At 44.5% G+C, this 21,564-nt stretch overlaps 1 protein-coding gene and 2 non-coding genes across 3 annotated transcripts in view; all 3 read left to right on the top strand.

Moving 5' to 3' along the window:
- The window catches only part of WDR43 (WD repeat domain 43), a 39,231-nt gene extending 19,427 nt beyond the window's left edge, over positions 1 to 19,804 (top strand). The window contains exons 8-18 of the mRNA XM_004582704.4: positions 3,323 to 3,494; positions 4,520 to 4,606; positions 5,299 to 5,430; positions 8,736 to 8,864; positions 12,190 to 12,276; positions 13,197 to 13,228; positions 14,076 to 14,139; positions 15,271 to 15,384; positions 15,729 to 15,798; positions 19,253 to 19,299; positions 19,396 to 19,804. Of these exons, the coding sequence (XP_004582761.2) occupies positions 3,323 to 3,494; positions 4,520 to 4,606; positions 5,299 to 5,430; positions 8,736 to 8,864; positions 12,190 to 12,276; positions 13,197 to 13,228; positions 14,076 to 14,139; positions 15,271 to 15,384; positions 15,729 to 15,798; positions 19,253 to 19,299; positions 19,396 to 19,566 (1,105 nt within the window). The 3' untranslated portion in view covers positions 19,567 to 19,804. The remainder of the gene's footprint in view (positions 1 to 3,322; positions 3,495 to 4,519; positions 4,607 to 5,298; positions 5,431 to 8,735; positions 8,865 to 12,189; positions 12,277 to 13,196; positions 13,229 to 14,075; positions 14,140 to 15,270; positions 15,385 to 15,728; positions 15,799 to 19,252; positions 19,300 to 19,395) is intronic.
- Positions 4,994 to 5,072, top strand: LOC118760768 (small nucleolar RNA SNORD53/SNORD92). The gene has a single exon (XR_004996977.1). It is a non-coding gene; the product is annotated as a small nucleolar RNA SNORD53/SNORD92 (small nucleolar RNA).
- On the top strand, positions 5,808 to 5,882 carry LOC118760771 (small nucleolar RNA SNORD53/SNORD92). Its single transcript, XR_004996980.1, has one exon. It is a non-coding gene; the product is annotated as a small nucleolar RNA SNORD53/SNORD92 (small nucleolar RNA).
- Positions 19,805 to 21,564: the final 1,760 nt, after the last annotated feature.

Genomic DNA, 21,564 nt, shown 5'->3' with positions numbered 1-21,564 from the left:
GACAGAAGAATACCAATGCTGTTGTTTTCATGGGCAGAAAGGGAGATGTGTTAGATGAGTTGTTTGGTGGAGTATTTGACCAGGGTTTGCTAAACCATGATCTTGGCCAAATCTGATAAGAGTCCAAGATGCCTGAAATGGTTACATGTAGCCCTTTGTAGAAAATTTATCAGGTCTTGCAGACTAGAAACATGGTCTTAGGCTGAGTTATATGTGCTTACTTGTATTAAATGTTAAAGTAATTTTAGTATTTCATTGTCTGTTGGTATTCTTATTTTAGAATACTAGTATAAGGTTATTTAAATAGGAACTATGAAAGTAGCATATGCTTATTTTTATTATTTAAACAATTCTTAGTGGTAGATTTGCTGTCTGCTGGTTCAGTCCCTCAGCTGTCTGTGACATCTGAGGCTGGCCTAAGTTGAAGGCCAGAATCGAGGACTCAGTCAGTGGTCTCCCAGTGACTGGCAGGGCCCTACGTACTGGAGCTGTCTGCTTCCTCCCAGGGAATGCGTGAACAGGAATCTGGTTGGGAAGTGGAAGCAGAACTTGAATCCCAGCACTGATCAAGTAGCATATGAAATGTTATATCAAATATCCGTTCTCTTACTTAGTTTTATTTTTATTTTTTTTTTTTAAGATTTATTTATTTTTATTGGAAAGTCAGATATGCAGAGAGGAGAAGAGACAGTGAGAAAGATCTTCCGTCCGATGATTCACTCCCCAAGTGACCACAACGGCCGATGCTATGCCGATCCAAAGCCAGGATCCAGGAACCTCTTCCAGGTCTCCCACACGGGTGCAGAGTCCCAAGGCTTTGGGCCGTCCTCGACTGCTTTCCCAGGCCACAAGCAGGGAGCTGGATGGGAAGTGCAGCTGCCGGGATTAGAACCGGCGCCCATATGGGATCCCGGTGCGTACAAGGCGAGGACTTTAGCTGCTAGGCCACGCTGCCGGGCCCCTCTTACTTAGTTTTAGATACTATTTAATTTTATTTTTGATGATGTTTACATGGTTGGTTAGGGTGGGAAGGGTAGAGGATAAGGGGAAGTGAATGAAACCCTTGTTTCCAAATCTTCTTCCCGAATCTTGGGAAGAAGAGAGATAAGGGGAAAAGCCGCACTCAGCCTCCCATCTACCTCAATACCCAGGGATGGGGAACTAGATGTCATCCCAGGGTACCCAGTGTGGAGCATGCTCCGAGGGTTCTGCTCAGGTGGTTTTCATAGTTCTGGAATGCTGTTGATCTCACAGATTCAAAGATGAGAAAATCCTTCCCAGGTCCATTGGCTGGCATATTCCAACTTAGCATCACCAGTCACCCAGATATTTGCTTTCAGTGCTTGCTGGAGTAGTTGACCAATTCATTTTGCCGTCTATCCTCTGCTGTGGTACCAGATGTCTTCTGCAGGCCTGTGGACTGCCATATCCTCCATCCTTTACTCTGTCTGAGGCTCTGAGGAGGCCCAGTTCTGACACGTGCATTCACAGTCAAGCAAGTACAGTGGCCTTGTCGATGGAAGTCCCTTGGAAGTCATCCCTCACCTGCAACAAACTCCCTCAGCGGTCTTTCCTCCCATACATTCCCTGGCCTCTTTCTGTGGTCAGTCCACAGTCCCTGAGTCCAGGAATGCATGGGGTGCCTAGTGCCAAATGGCACTCATAAAACGGGCCAATCTGAGCTGGGCTGGGGGCCTGTGGCACCAGATCCCCCCATATATCTTTAAGAAATAAATAATGAACAAAATGTAAAAAATAGAATAGGCAATTATGCTGGCACACCGATATAATTAACAGATTTGGCAGCCCACCAGCTATTGGCTGCTTTGCTTCCAGCTATTAACACTTGCCTAGGTACAAGGCAACCTAAGTTGTTGCCTATAGCTGAGGGTAGTTTTATTTCTGTTTTAAATATTTGGAAAGAGTTGTTACAGATATTTCCCATCCACTGGTTTACTGTCCATATGATCACCGTGACCAGTGCTGGGCTGGGCCTAAGGCTAGAGCCTAGAACTTCATTCATGTAACTCCCATCTGGGTGCAGGGGCTCTAGTACCTGGACCATCTTCTGCTGCTTTCTCTTGTGCATTAGCATGGAGCTATAGAAGATGTAGAATAGCCCAGAGTTTAACCAATACTCATGGGATGCCTGTGCTGTACAAAGTGGCTCAACCTGCTGAGCCACAACACTGGCCCAAGTTTGAATGTGGCTCCATTGGATTTGAGGAGGCAATTTTTAGCCTTTTCGTGTATAACACTTTGGGCTTTTGTTTACATTGATACATGAGACCCTGAAGAACTGGGGACCAGAAATATGGGCCCCCTGAGTGCTTGGTGCTTTTTGGATCATATCAGCCACCGACAGATTTTAAGCTGAGGATTGATGGAGTATACCCAGCTTTAAGATACTGATTCCTTTTGAGAAGTTGATAATAGACTTCAAATGAGTGAAGACCAAAGCAGGGACCCATATCCTGGATTTAAGGATAATTGTGGAATCAGGATAGTGAGAGTTGTAAAGAGGGATGGTGGGTTGCTTAAAGTGGATGGGAATTAGTGGTTCTGTTTGGTCATCCCGTGTGGTGCGCATGATCAGTAGGAGATAGGGACTCAGTGACCAGATTGTTCCATTAGAAACATTGTCGACTTTGATGCTGGGTATGAAAACCACCTTTGAGGAATAGTTGACAAATGTAGGAGAGTCACTCAAATACGATTGGATAGTGGTAGGGGTAGAAGTAGCTGGTAACTAGTAACAGTTCAAAAGTTGTAGGGATTAGGCTACAGATTATGGTCTGTGGATTGGTGAGGAACAGAAAAGCACGCATGAGTTGTGTCAGAGGCCCCTGGCACCACAGGTATGTCAGAAGAACCACCTTTGGGGGCTGTAGGGATGAGGTAGGGACCTGCAAGAAGGGGAGGAGAGCCCAGGAGCTGACATGTGGCCAGTGTCTCCACTGGTTAAGGATTGATGGTGAACCTTTTGGGAATAGAGAGCTGTGAAACCAGGGCTTGTTGGGCTAGAACATGCGCAAAACCTAGTGAAGTGAAGAATAGGGCTGTGAGAGATGGCCGAAGTTCAGGGCCTCTTTGGGGCCTGATGGAATGATGCGGTGAGGCATGTGGGACTAAGGCTGAGCCTGGTGAAGTTTTGGATGTGGTCAGGGTTGGTGAAGTCTTGAACACTTGTAGTCTGGGGGGGGTCTGCGCCATACTGCTAGTGGCATGCACCTGGAAGAGGGCTGCACTTTGTGATGTCAGAGATTTGAGTAAGAGATGCCATTTCAGATTTTCTAATCTTAACTTTTCCCTTTATTCGTAGATACTGCAAAAAGCCTCTGACGTCAAACTGCACAATTCAGATAGCAACACCTGGTAAAAGCAAGAAATCAACACCAAAACCCATTTCTATTATTGCAGCTGGGTTTTGCTCAGACAAAACGTCATTGTTGCTTGTATATGGCAACTGGTTTCAGCCTACTATTGAGAGAGTGGTACGTAGATGCTACTCTGAACTAAGCCCCACAGCATCAACATGTGCTTGGCCAAGGGTCATTTAAGAGCCATGAACTGGCCAATCATTGTAAAATGTTGGTATAAAGCATTGTTCTAGATCAGAAGAGAGTCTGTGTGAGTCACATGCTCATTTTTGTCCCCCAGGACTCCCTTACTTCTTGAAAACCTTGTGTGCAGTTAATCTTTACATGTTTGAGGTTCTCAGTAGTTGCACATTCCTAGCCCGGTTACACAAAGAGGAAGAGCCCTTAGTGATAGCAACTGGTGAAGTTTCTGTGGAAAAGTTTTGGCAGTGTAGTGATTTAGCAGTTTTTGCTGCAGAACTTTCTTTGAAGACTTGTCCAACAGGTGATTTATCTCAAGTTTTTGTAACTGAATGTGACAGCTTACTAATACGAGGCCACGAGTAGAATATTAGGTGCAAGTACTAGGTGAATTTCTGTAAATCAAAACAGCAAGCTTTTAGTCTGCATGTGGTTTAATTCATAGAGGAGAAAAGTATGACATTCTAGATAGGCATCCTTGCCATCTCTCTGGGTGCAGCCGCTGTTACCTGTTACCATGAGCATGTGCAATGACATGTGACTGTCAACCTGTATTGGTACTGGGTGGTTGTCTGTGTGTGACTTGTCTCCCGCCCCGAGAGCCAGTCAGGCTGTGCAGCAGTATTGCCTCATCTTTGGTTTGCTATAGGAAGGGTGACAGATTTTAAGGTAGAATTGAGTATGTATTACTCTTTAATAGGGTGATGAACAAATGCATTTTCTTTAAAGTTTTCTTGTGTTTTAAAAAGTCACTTGGTCTTTTAAGACTGTAGCTATGAACAATCTGAGCAGTTCCTACCTGAGCAAAGGCCCCACTGCACCCAGGATCTCTGTATGTAGTTCTCTCCCCACCTGCCACCTGAGTGATAGTTTTATTAAAAAGCACAGCCGTTTGCTTTTGTTCTGATTTCCAGGCATCTTACCTTTTTTTTCCCTCTCTTTTAAAAATATATTCACAGGCTTTAACCTCCAAAGAGACTCATATGTGTTTAATAAGGGATATTTCAAATTGCTGGGCCCCAAAAGTAGAAACGGCCATAACGAAGGTGAGTGTATTCTTAAAAATCCTCCTAAGGATTCTGGTCTTAGATGTTAAAATCATGAAACTTTGTTTCTATACTCTTAGTTTGTGAAATGAGTAAGTAGATGGATAATTAGCAGCTGAAGACCTTGAATTTAGGTCTTCCCTGCCTATCCTCCAAGACTCTGGGCAAGGAAGTATACAGGAATAAACAGCACATCAAATTTGTGCACAGACAACCTCATGAGTCTCCATACTCAGAGGGATGTGGCTTTGTTGAGAGGAGTGCTGTGTGGGGCTGGCGTTTGGCACTGTACACAGGGTGTCTGATGCTCTGTTTTGGATTTAGCATGGTGTTTATGTGTGGGAGCCATTGTACTTGGCGGTTCCGTGAGGAAGAGATAGCCATGATATGCTGTGATGACATCCATATGGTTTCGCTTCTGGCTGAGTTTCAGAGATGACACCTTTTCTCTTGGCTGTCTGAGCATGTTGGGCAAAGTTCAGCTTCCTTTAAGTGTTCTAGAACCAGGAGTTATCTGTGGGGTTTGTATTTTTAGGTGGTGTTGCAAGCTTTAAAGCGCTGAACATTCAGATTATCATGTAACAGTTTATTTGCCAACTCTCAGGAAGGCCTTGTGAAGCTGTTTGGTGGTTGGGGATGCCTAAGGCCTCGAGTGATTTCCTTTTCTACCTTCTGCCATTCCTGTGTGACAGGTGAGGACCCCAGTAATGAATGCAGAGGCAAAAGTTCTGGTGCCAGGACTTCCTGGGCATCATGCGGCTGTCAAGCCTGCTCCTCCACCAGCTGAGGGAAAGGAGAGCAAGAGGAAGTCGGGAGGCAATGAGGTAAGACATCTGCTTCGTACAGATCCTGATCTTGCGACTGAAGGTAACTTGGGAGAAACTCGGAAGGATGCTGCAGAGTCGAGTGCTGAGAGATTTGCCAAGCTTGCTGCTGGCGTGCTCTGCAGCCTGTTGGAGAGGCATTCAAACAATTGGTGGAGGAAGGGGATTAAAAACTGTTTATTTAGGAGCAAAACATTTTTAATCCATGTGTATTTCCTTGTAGATCCCCAAATTCCAGATTGTCACTTTCGTAGAACATTGGGCGTCTGTCCCATACATTGAGTACATGAAACTTTCATTAATTGATGAGGGTGCTGTTGGAGTCGTTTGTTAACCATTAGCTGGATGCAGTGTGGCTGAATGAAGTGAGCCAGGACTTGCTGTGATGACTTCATTGGGTTTCGCAAGTTGCTGACCCTCAGTGATGCGTCCTCTCTTGGCTGTCTGAGCAGTCCTGCCTGGTTTAGGGTAGGCCCTGGGAGCTGGCACAGTGGTATAGCACGGCAATCTTTTGCTTGAACGGCTGGCAGCTCATATGGGCGGTATTTGGCATCCTTGCTGCTGCTGCACTTCCCATCCAGCTCTCTGCTTATGGCCTGGATCAGTGTGGGAGATCCAGGAGGAGCTGCTGGCTTTGGACCAGCTTAGGTCCATCCGACTATTGCAGCCATTTGGGGAGTGAACCAGACTGAAGGATCTCTGTCTCTGTGACTGGCTTTCAAATAAAACAAAACATATAAATTTTAATTTAAAAAAAGTGGTAGCCCTGTAATTTCTGCCTTGAATCCTGTGCTGCTCACCTCCCTACAGCCCTGATGGGGGTTGACCTGCGTCTCTGCCGGGTGCTCTGCGCCCCTCCAGTCAGCCTTCATTCATGAGGCTTCAAGGATGTTGGCTGTTTTATCCTCACAGAAAGATGCTGCTTCTTTACAATGAATTGTAAATGTCTTACAGTTTTGGTGGTGATGGTGAGATTGGTGGATAGCATAGCTGCACAGGATAATTATCCTTCAGTTATGAGATATCTGACTTAAAAAAATAAGGTGTCAAATCTATTTAACTTAGGCTGGAGTTTGCCCTCTGATCTCCTTTCCTGTTTTTTGTTTTTTCTTCCCTCCTTTCCTTTTTTAAAGCAAGTTAACAAGTTTTGTCTTTTCATGTGTTAGGGTAACCCAAACATGGAGCTTCACCCACACGTATCCGTCCATTGTTAGTCATAGAACAGATTACTGTGTTGCTTAGTCCCCCAGCAGCTGGCTTGGTCAGTTTGCTTTATTCCAGAATCAGTTCTTTACAATTTGGATTTCATACTGCAAATTCTGTGACATTTATTTACACATAAAATGTTAAGACACTAAAATTTTTGCTTCTAACCGACTCGTCATAATTGAACATTTGTGTACAGTGTGATGTTTCAGTGCATGTGAACCAAATCAGGGCGGTCAGCTTCACGGGCAACAGAAGGTACTGATTTTCATTTCTCTATGGTAAAAGTTAACATGCTGGCTTACAGCGATTGGCAAGTGTGGAGCATGGCTGCCTGCTGAGCAGTGGGTGTCAGGACCTGCTCCTGCTTTCTGATTATGGTTCTGTAGCCATTGACAAATCCGTCTTTCCCCCACCCTCCTCCAGCCATGTTGTTCTGTGGCCATGTTTTGCTGTTCACTTCTCTGAGACCAACTCTACACATTTCATTTAACATGTCATTCAAGAGTTCCTTGTTGCTGCATTTTGACGGAATTCCATTTTTGATGGCTGAATAATATTCCATCAAATGAACTGTACTTTCTGTATCCGTTCACTCCTTGGGGGACACTTAGGTTGATTCCATATCTTGGCTATTGTGAAATACAATTAAATATTAAGTGTTTATCAGGGATACTTTGTAGTATATTATATTCTGCCGAATTATCCATTTTATAGGTCACTAATAAGGTGTTTCAGGAATTATGCTTTTTTGGGGTGGGGAGGACTGGTATAACAGCTTAATTGACTAATCCTCCATCTCTAAGTGCTGGGATCCCATATGGGTACCAGTGCATGTCCTGTTGCTCCACTTTCCACCCAGCTTCCAGCTTATGGCCTGGAAAAGCAGCAGACAATGGCCCAAAACCTTGGACCCTGCACCTGTGTGGGAGACCCAGAAGAAGCTCTTGCTCAGCTCTGGCTGTTGTGCCCATTTGGGGAGTGAACCAGTGGATGAGAATCTGCTATGACTTTACAGTAAAAACAAATCTTATAAATATTTAAAGAATTTTGGGGGGTGGTCTTATCTTCCAAACTCTTGATATTGTTTTCCTTTGCACAGTTGAGGTTGATGCCAAGGGCTAGTTCAGGTGGGGAAAGCCTCTGTGACAATACGTCTTTGTTAATCATGTGCCATGTCCTTATTTATCTTTGTGGGGTTTTTTTTAAAAGATTTATTTTTATTGGAAGGTGGATTTTTTACAGAGAGGAAGAGAGACAGATCTTTTGCCCACTTATTCACTCCACAAGTGGCCAAATGGCCAGAACTGAGCTGATCCAAAGCCAGAAGCGTCTTTCAGGTCTCCCACGTGCATGCAGGGTCCCAAGGCTTTGGGCCATCCTCTGCCGCTTCCCCAGGCCACAAGCAAGGAGCGGGATGGAAAGTGGCAGCCAGGACACGAACCAGCATCCATATGGGATTCCGGCACATGCAAGGCGAGGACTTCAGCCTCTGTGCTACCATGCTGTGCCCACTCTAAGTGTTTTTTGAAAGTTTATTTTCATGTAGTTGAAAGGCACAGTGACAGATAAACATTTGAATCTTCTGTCTGCTGACTTATTTCCTAAATGTCTGCAAATGTCAGGGCTAAGACAAGCTGAAGACTGTCTCCCATGTGGGTGACCCTGGGTGGGCCTCTGCCCTTGAGTCATCACCTGATTGGTTTCTAGGACACAGCAGCAGGAAGTAGGATCAGGAGAGGACCTGGAACTTGACCTGGCATTTGATCTGGGATTGGGGCGTCCCAGAGTGGCTTGACTTGCTGGACCCCAGTTCTGTTCCCCTTCACCCCTACCCACACCTTTTCCTTGATTTTTCTGTGGAGGAGTTTTCCAATTGTGTGCCTCTTGGGCAGCTATTTTGTTGTGGCTGTTTGGTGATGGCAGTCTAGAAACCTGGGCTGCAGAGGTTCTCACTGATCTCCAGCATTGGCGTTAGGGGAAGGAGATTCTGTCTGAATGGGAGTAGGCATATTTGGATTTTTCAGAGTTGAGGTGTGAATCAGACTTTGTTGCTTCAGACCTGTCTGTTGAACAGAACATGTATTTCTGCTCTGCAGGTTAGCATAGAAGAGCGTCTGGGAGCCATGGATATAGACACGAAAAAGGGAAAGGAGGACCTGCAGACGACCAGCTTCCCAGTTCTCCTCACACAGGGGCTAGAAAGCAATGACTTCGAAATGCTCAATGTAAGTGTTACAGCAGTTGTAAATGAATTAAGTTGCTGAATTTCTCTTAGTGATTGACATGGCATGTTCAGTGAGTGATTAGTCTTGTTATTTAGTGTTTGAAATTGAATTTAGTCAAATGTCTATCGCATGGTGGCATTATACAGACAGTCACCAACCTACAAAGGGCTTATGTTGAATTCTTGTGAACCTGGAATGCATTTTCTCATAGAAATATGGTTGTGAATCGTTAGGCTTGCTCTAAGTTCACCAAAGCCTTATGAACATAGCATAGCTCATCCATGATACTCAGCATTCTAGATCACAATTTATATTTTTTTCTGTAGGAAAATGCGTTCCTGAGTTTTTACTCTGGATTCCAGAAACTTATTTCCCCCCCTGGCCGTGAGAGGGGGCGGTGAGGTGGAACCTTGGCAATGGGTAGGAGGTTTTGGGGGAAAAGTTCGAGAGGGTTGGGGGTTATGTTGTGACATACTTAGAGATAAAATTATTTGACACTTTAAATGAGCAGAGACAGATTTTATGTGTAAGTTGGTGACTGCTTGTATGAAGTTACTTCATTTGGTTCCCTTAAATTGCACAATTTGATAGTGTCCTACATATGAAAATCTAAATATGAGGGGCAATTGGATTTAAGCCCTGTTGGTCATATGAAAGCAGCTTACATTTACTCTGTTGATTTATCAATATCAAGATTTCAGACACTGTATTGTGTGTGTGTGTGTATCTTTAATCTGTTACTTTTTTTTTTTTTAAAGATTTATTTATTTTATTACAAAGTCAGATATACACAGAGGAGAGACAGAGAGGAAGATCTTCCGTCCGATGATTCACTCCCCAAGTGAGCCGCAACGGGCCGGTGCGCGCCGATCCGAAGCCGGGAACCAGGAACCTCTTCCGGGTCTCCCACGCGGGTGCAGTGTCCCAAAGCTTTGGGCCGTCCTCGACTGCTTTACCAGGCCACAAGCAGGGAGCTGGATGGGAAGTGGAGCTGCCGGTATTAGAAGTGGCGCCCATATGGGATCCCGGGGCTTTCAAGGCGAGGACTTTAGCCCCTAGGCCACGCCGACGGGCCTAATCTGTTACTTTTAAATGAATAGTATTTCTGATCTTATTTGACCTCAGAATTTTATATTAATGTCTAAGATGATTTTGAAAAATGAGAGAAAAAAGCCAGCAAGTCTAGAAGCTCATAATTACTTTAAATTGGCTTGGTATTTCATATGTTTTGGGAGGTGGATTTTAGTTTGTCAGGGCATAGAAGCCTCGGTGGAGGTAGGGGAAAAGGAGGCATTAAACAGGTGGTATTTTTGGAACGTCATGTAATTTATCATGTGCCATTTTCTGTGTAACTATACTTTAAAACTTTCCTCAGTAGTTACAAATGAATCTGGTACCAATTTTTTTTTTTCATTTTTATTACAAAACATTTTAAACATTTAGAATAGTACATTGGAGTACCATGAATAGCTTAACCTAGTTTCAAAAGTTACCAACAAGACAGTACTGTGTGGACTCTATTATAATTCTACAAAATACAAGTTCATTGGCTGCCTAGAAATGGGAGTGGAAGGATTGTTAAGCAGCCCAAATCCAGGGTCAGTAGAATATTTCTTTTTCTTTTTTCAATTTGAAAGGCAGAGATAGAGCGTTTGAGAGAAGGGGGAAGAGATATCTTGCACCCATTGGTTCACACTCAAATGGTTGCAGTGGCCAGGGCTGAGCCAGGATGAAGCCGGGAGCCCAGTTTCTTTCATGTCCCCCACGTGGTTGTAGTGTCTCGAATACTCGGCTATTTTTCACCCAAATAAAAACCACAGTGCTGGCCCCTAGAATACTTCCTTTTTTATGGTGTTTGTTTTATGGATATAAGTGTGTTTGTCTGCCTAATCAGATAATGTGCTTTAAATATTTTCTGTTATACAGCAGTTTGCTGCAGTAGGGTTTTCTAAGAATATCTTTCATATCATCTGTGGTAGTTGCAACTATGATTTATAGGGTTTTAATAGATTGTTCCGTCACTGCAGTGTCCTCATTTTGGCAACAAATTGTACGACCACTCCTCTGTATGTAGAACACAGGTAGATAGCATAAGTCACTTCTTTTCTTGGTCTTGTATTTTGTCCTCAGTCTCCCACTGTTTCTTAGGCAACCCTGGTGTGACTGATGGAGCAGCATATTCAAGGCTGATGCTTCCTTTGACCTGAAGTGCTGCTACTGTACTTGACCATTTAAGATAATTATGCCTATAAATGGTGGTTTGGGTGAATATCTTAGGAAAATTGAGATACAACACGATATGTTAAATCTCAAATTATAGACCAGTTCACACAGTTTGTCTCCTCTGGCTTTCCTACATGTCACGGAAACTTTGTGATAATTGGTATATGTTATTTGAGGAATACTTAACTATCATCAAGTAATACTTAATGTCTGAATTGTTGACAATATGGTCAGTGTATTTTGCTTTGAATCTTACATTCTGGTTTTAGAAAAACGAATATTTAGGTTAATTGAAACTGAAATCAAGGCAGTCCATCCCTCAGTTCTCCAGTGATTTTAAAGTGTTCCTTCTCCTTTTACACAAGAAATTAATTATGTAGATGATAGTTTTAAAATAGTACTTGATGGATTTAGAAGGGTTTGATGTAAAGGTAATTTTATAAGCCAATTTATGGGGAATTCTGAAAAGATCGCTAGGGAATGTTAGAATAGGTTGGAAACCAACTTGCTGTTTTTTGCAGTTTGAGTACATCTGTCGTTTGTCCTCTGAGCATGACTTAGAATGTAAGGATAGCGGCAGCACCGCAGTATGCATGGGCGCTGAGGGCAGGCTGTAGGAGCTCTTTGGAAGGAAGTACTATTTGCAGTATTTGAGAGGAAGTGCTGTGGGAGACCTGGAAGAACTCAGCTGGTGGGAACCCCTGCCACGCGGAAGCAGCTTCCAAGGCTTGAGCTGGAGTGAGCAGCTCTGTTTCTCTGCTCCAAACACTAGGGAGACAGGGCTTCTCTGTCCGGCCATCCCTTAGGAGTCTGAAGCCCTCTTAAAATGGGATTGTGTTTGATTGACTTAAATTTTGTTAGAAATTGATGCTAAAACACCTAGAGATGTTTTTCTGTGCTTAATATAAAAACTAATAAATAAACGAATGTCCAGATAGCTAACTGGAATTTGATGTGCATTCTTCACCCGGTTCCTCCAGCTTCCGTTTGCTAAATTCCGTGAATAGTTCATAGCCTCAGTCTGTTTTAAGTCATTGTTTCTTCTGTAGTACCCTTAGCTTGTGAATATGCTCATCTTGATAATCATTTTATTTTCTCACAGAAAGTACTTCAAACTAGGAATTTAAACCTAATAAAGAAGACTGTGTTAAGGATGCCCTTGCATGCTGTTGTTCCATTGTTGCAAGAGGTAACTGCTTGCTTTAACTTAGAGTCCTAATGCTGTGCCTTAAGAAGACCAGTGTTTAGAGATGGGCTTGTAAGATGTACAGACGGGGAGGAGTGATAGATGGGTAGCTCTAGGAGAGGGAGGTGAGTGGATCCTTGAAGCACTGTTGTCAGCGTTTGTGCCTTTGTATCCCATCGAGGGCAAGTGTCTACCTTGAAAGTGTTTGGGACCGTAGTCATTACATGTAGCTCCTATGTTCTTATTTTTGTTTTTCCTATGTCATCCTGTAAGCTAACTGAACTTAATATGAAGCCATTTTGTACATTTTGCTTTTCTTTATTTCACGCAAGCTGTTAATCTGCATGTCTGCTAGTATAGAATTTCCTAGGTCACTAAGGTTCCCCAGCCTTTGGCCTGTGCCCAAGTAAACTTGAGCATTTCTCACATGTAGAAGTTTTGTCTGTGTATAATCCAGCTGAACAGTGTGATGGGTTGGGTAGCAACTAAGACAGGAAAGTAGTCCCGGAGTGTGGGGCCCAGGAACCCCGACTCAATGAGATCCCAGATGTGAAGCCATTCTTGGCACCAGCTCATTGGGGTGTGCCATATACTGAATTTAATTTCCCATCATTACTTCCTTTAAGGAAACTCCTGTGTCCAGCAGTCTCCCCACTCCTCCTCTCCCCAGCTGCTAGAAGCCATTCATCTGTTTTTGTCTCTCTGGATTTGCTGGTTCTCGACATTGATTTGTGTTAGTGCTAGCTTAGATGTTTATTGGGTTATTTTTATTGCTGTGGAATATGTTCAGAGTATGTTACTAGATGAAACTAGACTAGTAAATGTGATAATACTTCTGAATATGATCCTTGTGTCCTGGGAATTGACAGAAATGGCTAAATCTGACATGCATGGATGGCTAACTGTTTGTTTTTTTCCCTCAGCTTACAAAGAGATTGCAAGGACACCCTAATAGGTAAGATGTTTAGGCGCCTTCAGTTGCTTTGTTTGTAAATAGAGTACAAGTGACTTTTGAAAGCGTCACAGTCTCACAGTGTGACATTAATTAATAGGTGGCCCCAGATGGTCATAAGTGTCAGATATTATCTCTTCCTCAATTTCAGCATCTTTTCTTTTTGAAAATATGTATGTTTTATGAGGTCATTAAATGGATTAGTCTTACTTAATTTTGTCTTAATTATTATGTATAAGATTGCTCTTTATGGAATTTACCCAATCTTTGGTACCTGCATTAAGATACCGAAGAAGTACTTTAGCTAAGACTAAATTTTGTGGACCTTTATTCTTAATTTGGACAAGCATTAAATACAAAGTTTAAATCTGAAAGACCCTAAACTTACAAAATATTATCATTGTCTGTAATAGTGGTTTTTCTTATTTAAGTTATTAGCCTTCTGGGCTCCCGACAAGAGAAAAACTAAATAGGCTGTAAAATAGGCCTGGTTTTCATGTCTTTGGTCTTTAAAGGTTGCTTGTTTCCTGATTCAATGAAATGATGGATTCAAGTATCATGACCTTAGAATGCATGGTTAGTTTGACTGGAAGATGACTGCTTTGACCTCAGTTAGGAAGTAAGGCACAAGATTTGGGTTTGAGCTGTTCTGAAGGGAAGCATTCTCATCTTGTTTTCCAGCCGTACTCACAGAGATCGAATGTTCATGAACACACCTTAAAATGCACAGAGATTGATTTATTATAGCTGTCTTCACAGCACAATTTCTTCATTTTGGATTTTTATGATTTAGTTGCATTTAGCTTTGAATTGGTAATGTTAATTTACCTGGATGTTTTCTTTTTTCCAGTGCTGTTTTAATGGTTCAGTGGCTTAAGTGTGTATTAACGATTCATGCCTCATACCTGTCCACGGTAAGTTCTTTTTCCCCTTAAGATTTGTCTTTATTTATTTGAAAGGCAGAGTTATACAGACAGGAGAAACAGAGATCTCCCATCCTCTGGTTTATTCTTTTTTTTTTTTCTAATTTGATTTTTTATTATTTTTGACAATCTTTACATAGTTAATTAGGGGAAAAAAGGTTCAAGGGCTTTAGGGAAGGGGTAAGACTGTTATTTCGATATTGTTTCCTTCATGTATCTGAGGTAAAGGGGGATATTGAGGGAGAAGCCCCACCCAGTTTCCCACCCACCCCAAGTCCTGGATATGGGGCATGCTCTGAGATACTTGCTCAAGTGGTTTTGATAGTTCACCAGTTAAGAATCACTGCCAGTCTTGCCACTCCAAGCGCAGTGAGGTCATTGAAGAATCCACTGATTGACATAGTCCATCATAGAGTCTCCATTTTCCCAGTATTTCGCTTCCCCAAAGGGAGCAGGCCCAGGCAGGCCCCGCAACAGCTCACCACGTGCACATGGTGGCTGGCGTGTGGGATCCAGGCATGAGATGCCCCGTCCTGAAGCCCTGGTTCAAATTTAAATTGCTGTGGCAGCTGGAGCTGGGCTGGTCTCGAGCCAGGAGCTTCCACTGGGTCTTGCACCTAGGTCTCGTTCTGCTTTCCCAGGTGCATGAACTGGATGCGGGATTGCGTGTATGTCCCTGGTGTCTGGGACCTGGGCAGTGTTTCCTCTAGCTGGCTGGAGTTCATGCTAAAGGCTTCTGTCAGGGGGAACATTCAGAGGAAAGTCCTTTTCATTTTGTAGAGGTGTGTCAGGGTTTTCTTTATTGTCTGTTTTGTATTGACCTTATCTGACATGATTACCAGCACAAGATGGGCCTACCCTGCATTTTGTCCTATTTTGTGAGTTCTCCCTGCTGACTTTGTATCAGATTATTTGAAAGTTGCTGTTTCTTTCTGTTGTGGTAAGGGCCTAACATAAAAGTCAACATGCATTCTGTTGTTGGGCCCTGCCACAGTACAAGTTGTTGAAAGTACTCGTGAGTAGTGCATGCGGTGCAGTGGCTGGCCCGGAGACAGATCTGGGCGGGATTTGCGTGGTGATTTCTTGAGTGTGATGATGGTATCAAATGACCTTTCTTCGTAGTTACCTGACCTGGTACCCCAGCTGGGAACACTCTACCAGCTCATGGAAAGCAGAGTCAAAACTTTTCAGAAACTTTCACACCTTCATGGGAAGCTCATCCTTCTCATCACGCAGGTGAGTAGGAAGTCCTCCTGGCCACAGCTTGTGGGAATGATTGGAAGGGAGGGAGAGTGCTGAGTGTTTACCTTGAACAGCGACAGCTGGAAGGAATGTCTGTTTCATGTGAGACTCGGTGTCCCCACAGTTCCATTGCCGCTGTCATAGACTGGGCACATTACTGTGAGCAAGGTGCACAAAGAGCTTTCCATCTTCACAGAGTTAGTTCTTTCTTTATTTGAAGCACTTTTATCGTATGCGTAATCCACACTGTATTGAGGTCATTGATTGCATGGGTGGGAGGTGGGAAACAGGCGGCTGGTGCTTACAACGCATCCTAACAGCGCTGTGTGGCCTTTCAGGTCACAGCTTCGGAGAAAACAAAGGAGATGGCTTCTCCTGCACAGAATGCAAAGTTGGTGTATGAAGAGGGTAAGTATTGGTGAGATAGAGTCCAGAATAGGGACATTTTGTTTCTCGGTGACTTTATGTAAGACCTTGATTTAGCAGCCATGTGGTCACGTGAGAGAGGCAGCAAAGAGGCATTGGGTGTGGAGAAGATGTCCATGCAGCGGCACTGGGAGCAGCTTGGGTGCATCTTGCCCACGATGGGATGCTGGGCCTTTTTTTTTTTTTTTTTGCAGCAAAGTTTAAGGACCGGAATCGACCTAAAAATTTACAATCCAAACAAACAAAACAACAGTTGTAGCTTGACTTAGTCAAAAACATCTCACAAGATACTAAGCCTTTGGGCCCGGCGGCGTGGCCTAGCGGCGAAAGTCCTCACCTTGAAAGCCCCGGGATCCCATACGGGCGCCACTTCTAATACCGGCAGCTCCACTTCCCATCCAGCTCCCTGCTTGTGGCCTGGGAAAGCAGTTGAGGACGGCCCAAAGCTTTGGGACCCTGCACCCGTGTGGGAAACCCGGAAGAGGTTCCAGGTTCCCGGCTTCGGATCGGCGCGCACCAGCCGATCCGAAGTGAATCATCGGACGGAAGATCCGAGTGAATCATCGGACGGAAGATCTTCCTTTCTGTCTCTCCTCCTCTGTGTATATCTGACTTTGTAATAAAATAAATAAATCTTTGAAAAAAAAAAGATACTAAACCTTTAGGCTTTGTGAACAGTTTTGTCAAGACTTCAAAAGTAATTTTTGTCATGTGCAAACAGTTTCGACATTTCATTGGTAAACTACAGTTGTAACCCTGTTGGAGACAGATTAGCAGGAAAGTAACATTGGATCATCTTTAAACATGGTTTTTCAAAAGATTCATTTTTATTAAAAAGGCAAATTTACAGAAATTGGAAGAGACATAAAAATCTTCCATCCGCTGGTGCACTCCCCAAATGGCCTGAACTGAGCCAGTCCGAAGCCAGGAGCCAGGAGCTCCTTCCAGGTCTCCCATGCGGGTTCAGGGTCTCAAGGCTTTGGGATGTCCCTGACTGCTTTCTCAGGCCACAAGCAGGGAGCTGAATTGGAAGTGGAGCTGCCGGGATTCGAACCAGTACCCATATAGGATGTCAGTGTTGCTGGTGAAAGCTTAGCTTGCTATGCCACAGTGCCAGATCTAGAGAGATGGCTGCAAGGGGAATTTATCTGTGTTGCCAGCATCCCATGGGGGCATTAGTTTGTGTCCTGCCTAGTCACTTTCCTTCCAGATGTGTGGGCCCCTGCACCCTCCTGGGAGACCCTGAGAAGGATCCTGGCTCCTAGCTCCTGAAGATTTTAGAGTGTCTTAATAAAATATATATTCTGCTACTGGCTGACATTAATACACCAAATTCTTTTTCTTTCCTTTTTTTTTTTTAAGATTTATTTTTATTGGAAAGTCATATGCAGAGAGGAGGAGAAACAGAGAGGAAGATCTTCCGTCCAATCGTTCATTCCCCAAGTAGCTGCAATGGCTGGAGCTGAGCCGATCTGAAGCCAGGAGTCAGCAGCCTCTTCTGGGTCTTCCATGTGGGTACAGGGCCAGAAGCAGGCGGCTGGATTGGAAGCAGGGCTGCCAGGATTAGAACTGGTGCCCATATGGGATCCCGGTGCGTTCAAGGCGAGGACTCGAGCTACTAGGCTACTGTGCCGGGTCCCCCAACAAATTCTTTATGCAGTGTCTGATTGACCTTCGTGCATCGCTCTATCCTGAAAATGTCTGTGACAGCTTGTTTTTTGAGCGCAGGCTGCAGTGCTGGGTTGGGGAATTGCATCCCTTCAGCTGGGAAGAAATACTTTCAGACTTGCTAGAGGCATTGGCGAGCTTCTCTAGCAGGATGCACCAGCTTGTGGTTGTGGATTTACCTCCTTTTAAACAGAATAGCTGGGGGCCCATCACTGTGACCTAGTGGCTAAAATCCTAGGCTTGAATTTGCCGAGATCCAATATGGGTGCCAGTTCTAGTCCCAGCGACCCTGCTTCCCGTCCAGCTTCCTGCTTGTGGCCTGGGAAAGCATCAAAGACAACCTTGGGACCCTGCACCTGTGTGGGAGAGCTGGACGAGGCTCCTGGCTTCGGATCAGCGCAGCTCTGGCTGTTCTGGTCACTTGGGGAGTGAATCATTGGACAAAAGATCTTACTCTCTGTCTGTTCTGTTCTCTTTATAGCTGACTTTGCAGTAAAAATTAATAAATCTTTTTTAAAAAATAGTTGGAAGATGATTTTGTTTATTCATTTGAAAGTCACTGATTCGCTTCCCGAGTTGCTACAGTGGCCAGGGCTGGGCTAGCTTTAGCTGCTTTCTCAGGCCCAGTAACTGGAAACTGGATTGGAAGCAGGACAGGCAGCACTGAGGGGATGCTTGCAGTGTAGGCGCTGGCTTACTGTGTGTGTCACAGTGCTCTCCCTGAGCTGGCTCACACCCCAGGCACTGCAGAAGGCCGGTCTCACTCACGCAACAAGGAAAGCACAGCACTGAGGAGCCCCCCAGACTGCTCCACAAATCCAAGCCAGGCCTGCTGTGGTGCTTCCAGGTGGCTCCTGGCCACCCGAGTGGAGACCCGGATGCGGCTCCTGGTTGCTGGGGTCAATGTGGCCCAGCCCTGGAGGTTGCCACCATGCCGTGCAGGAAGTTTGACTCTGGAACAAATAAATAAATATTAAAAAAAAAAATAGCCTTGGGCCCAGCGCCGTGGCCTAACGGCTTAAGTCCTCGCCTTGAAAGCCCCGGGATCCCATATGGGCGCCGGTTCTAATCCCGGAAGCTCCACTTCCCATCCAGCTCCCTGCTTGTGGCCTGGGAAAGCAGTTGAGGACGGCCCAATGCATTGGGACACTGCACCCGCGTGGGAGACCCGGAAGAGGTTCCTGGTTCCCGGCTTCGGATCCGTGCGCATTGGCCTGTTGCGGCTCACTTGGGGAGTGAATCATCGGACGGAAGATCTTCCTCTCTGTCTCTCCTCCTCTGTTTATATCTGGCTGTAATAAAAATGAATAAATCTTTAAAAAAAGTAGGAGCCAGCTTTTGGGGCTATTTCAGCATTTTATTTGTTACGAATACATTTAGTGTGTCAATTCACAGTATTTATATAATCAGCATTCTTATGTGATTATCAAGTAATGCTGATTTCCATTTCTTTTATATTTCTCAAGTAAAGTTTTCATGTAGAATTCTTCTTATCAACTGGGGCTTTAGGGTACTCCAGAAATGTGTAACAATTCTAAGATGAGGTTTTGGTGCATGATCTGATTCAGATTATAAAGGCATAATAAAAACAAGTGTGCTTCTGTGTCGATAAGGGTAAGGGTATTAGCAGTGACTCGTGGATAGCTGAGCGCTGAATGTCCCTGTTTGTGGAAGTGCATTCGGCATTCTTGCTCTGCTGAGTGTGCAGGCTGTGCTGTGTGCGCGGCAGTAATCCTGAGCCGTGTGTGTCTGTTGTTTTCCCTGCCAGAATCGTCGGAGGAGTCGGAGGATGAGTTGCCGGATAAGGATTCCGATGTGAGTGGCTGCGCTGGTGGTGGGCGACTGCCTTTCTGTCCTGTGCCCTGTCTGAAGGAGGCCTCACGACGTGTGTCTGTCTTGATGTTCCTACAGGATAACTGGGATGAAGATGAGGAAGAGAAAGAAAGTGAGACCGATGAGGACGTCGAGGAAGAGGACGATGAGGATGGTGAAGAAAATGGTGAGGACAGAGATGGAGAAAGTGAAAAAGAAGTAAATGGAGATTCCGATTTAGATCCGGAGAATGAGAGTGAGGAAGAGTGAAGCCTGCAGAAGCCAGCCCCAGACTGTGAGCGTCCACTGGCCTGCCTCGTGCTGTGCTGCCGAGTCCGCCTGGGGAGGGTGGGCCGTGGGCCGTGGGCCAGACAGCCCAGGGCCGCCCACCTCGCCGAGGCCATAGCTGTGAGTCCCACGCACCCTGCTGTCCTGGGCACCCCAGACTCCTACTGTGTAAATAAGAGTGTTTCATTCAAATGTTAATAAACTTTACACAGTAAATAGATACATTTTCTGCAATGTATGACACCAGTGTCCAATATATGGTATATTTTTATAATATAATATCCTAGTACATTTGGTTGTGTCCAGAATTAACTTCAAGCCCCATCCCCTGGGGCTTCAGGAGCTGGATTGTCGACAGGCGCACCTCCCGGTGAGTCCAGTGCAGGACTGCACAAGCAGACATTAAGTTTGTTATGTTTTCATTAGATACGGAGTCAAAATGATGGAGGTTTTAAGCAAACGCCGGCCGTGTTCCCCATGCATCTCCTGTCTGGTGATGTGGCTTGAGTCAGGTGGAGCGTTAGAGTGCTTCCCCAGGAAAGCCACTTATTTTTTGAACTGTCACGTGAAATATTTTTTTAGAACAACATAAGAAAATTATGATAATTAATAATGAAAGAATTAGCCATATTAAGGATTTCTCTCAACTGCCGCTTGCCTGTAACGATCACCCGTGTATAGAGCGAGGGGTGCTCCTCGCCTGCGACTTTTTAGAAGTGACTGCTGCTTTTGAAGAGGTTTTCATTTTTATTTAAATTACTAATGGATCAAAGGACAATTGTTTATTTTTTTTTCCTCTTTGGTTTTAGATATTACTGATAACCTTGATGGAAGTTTTTTCCAAAGAAAATATTTTTATAATTCAATAATTTAATGTTTATCTTCCTTTTCATTATCCACTCTGGCAGTGTTAGGGTATCTGTTTATCTTTAAAAAAATAATAATAAACCTGACTCAAGAGATTTTTATGTGTGTATAAATATCTGTAAGTGTTGTGGCGTGCTATGGAAGCCTGTTGAAAAGAATTGGGCATCTGAGCAGGTGTGGGCTTCATGCTTGAGGCCGGCCCAGGCAGAGGAGGCTCGGCTCGGGAAGGGCATGCGGATTTGTGTTTCTCCCACCTGTGAGTATGTAAAACAAACGATCGTCTCGGAGGGACTGCTCAGCCTCAGCAGCCAAACACTGATTTCCGTGCCCGGCTGAGTAAGTGTGGCCGGAAGAGCAGCTTGGGCAGGCCTGCCTGAGCTTCCGGAGGGATGTGCAGTGACTGTTGTCTATCAGTGGACCTGTCGATGGTGGTTTCCTGCCATTGTTCTTTGTAAAGTGAGTAAACACTCATCTTTCCATGGTGCACGTCTTGTGTGTGTGGAGGACATGGCCACGTGGTTGGGCTCGTGGGGTGAGTTTTGGAAAGCAGTTTTCCTGCACCAGCCTTTGTAGGTCGATGTTTTCCAGGCCTGTGGGGTCACTGAGAATCTGCAAATAAGGGAAGATGGTTTCGCCTGTTGCCTGGGTGCTAGTTACGGCCCCCGACTGTAAGGGGTCACGTTCCCCATACCCCCTAACTTACGTAACAGACAAACATCTAGGGATTTTTTCACTAATTACTTTCTGCTTTAGGAAAATCCAGAATTAGGTTCCTTACAAGAAGAACTTTTTAGTTCCAGAGTTTTTCAGTGTCTTGTTCTATTCTTAATTCAGACTATTAATAAAGTTTTGCTAATTTGGGGATTGATTGAAAAATATCTCATGTTCAAGGTTGCTTAGCCACATGTCAGTGGGTGTTCTGTAGCTCTGTTTATCCATAATACTGTTCCTCCCCTCCAGCCCCCGGGGAGTGTGTGTGTGTGTGTGTGTCCTGGTCTCCATGTTTACATGCGCTCTCAGTGAAGCTGTTGTACAGCGTCCCGCATTGTCTCAGTTGTCTGTACCCCGTGATTAGAGTATGGCTTGAGTAGTTGGAAGGGACTTGGGAAGCCT

The sequence above is a fragment of the Ochotona princeps genome, chromosome 8, assembly GCF_030435755.1.
Source record: "Ochotona princeps isolate mOchPri1 chromosome 8, mOchPri1.hap1, whole genome shotgun sequence".
Lineage (NCBI taxonomy): Eukaryota > Metazoa > Chordata > Mammalia > Lagomorpha > Ochotonidae > Ochotona > Ochotona princeps.
This window is presented reverse-complemented; position numbering and strand designations above follow the sequence as displayed.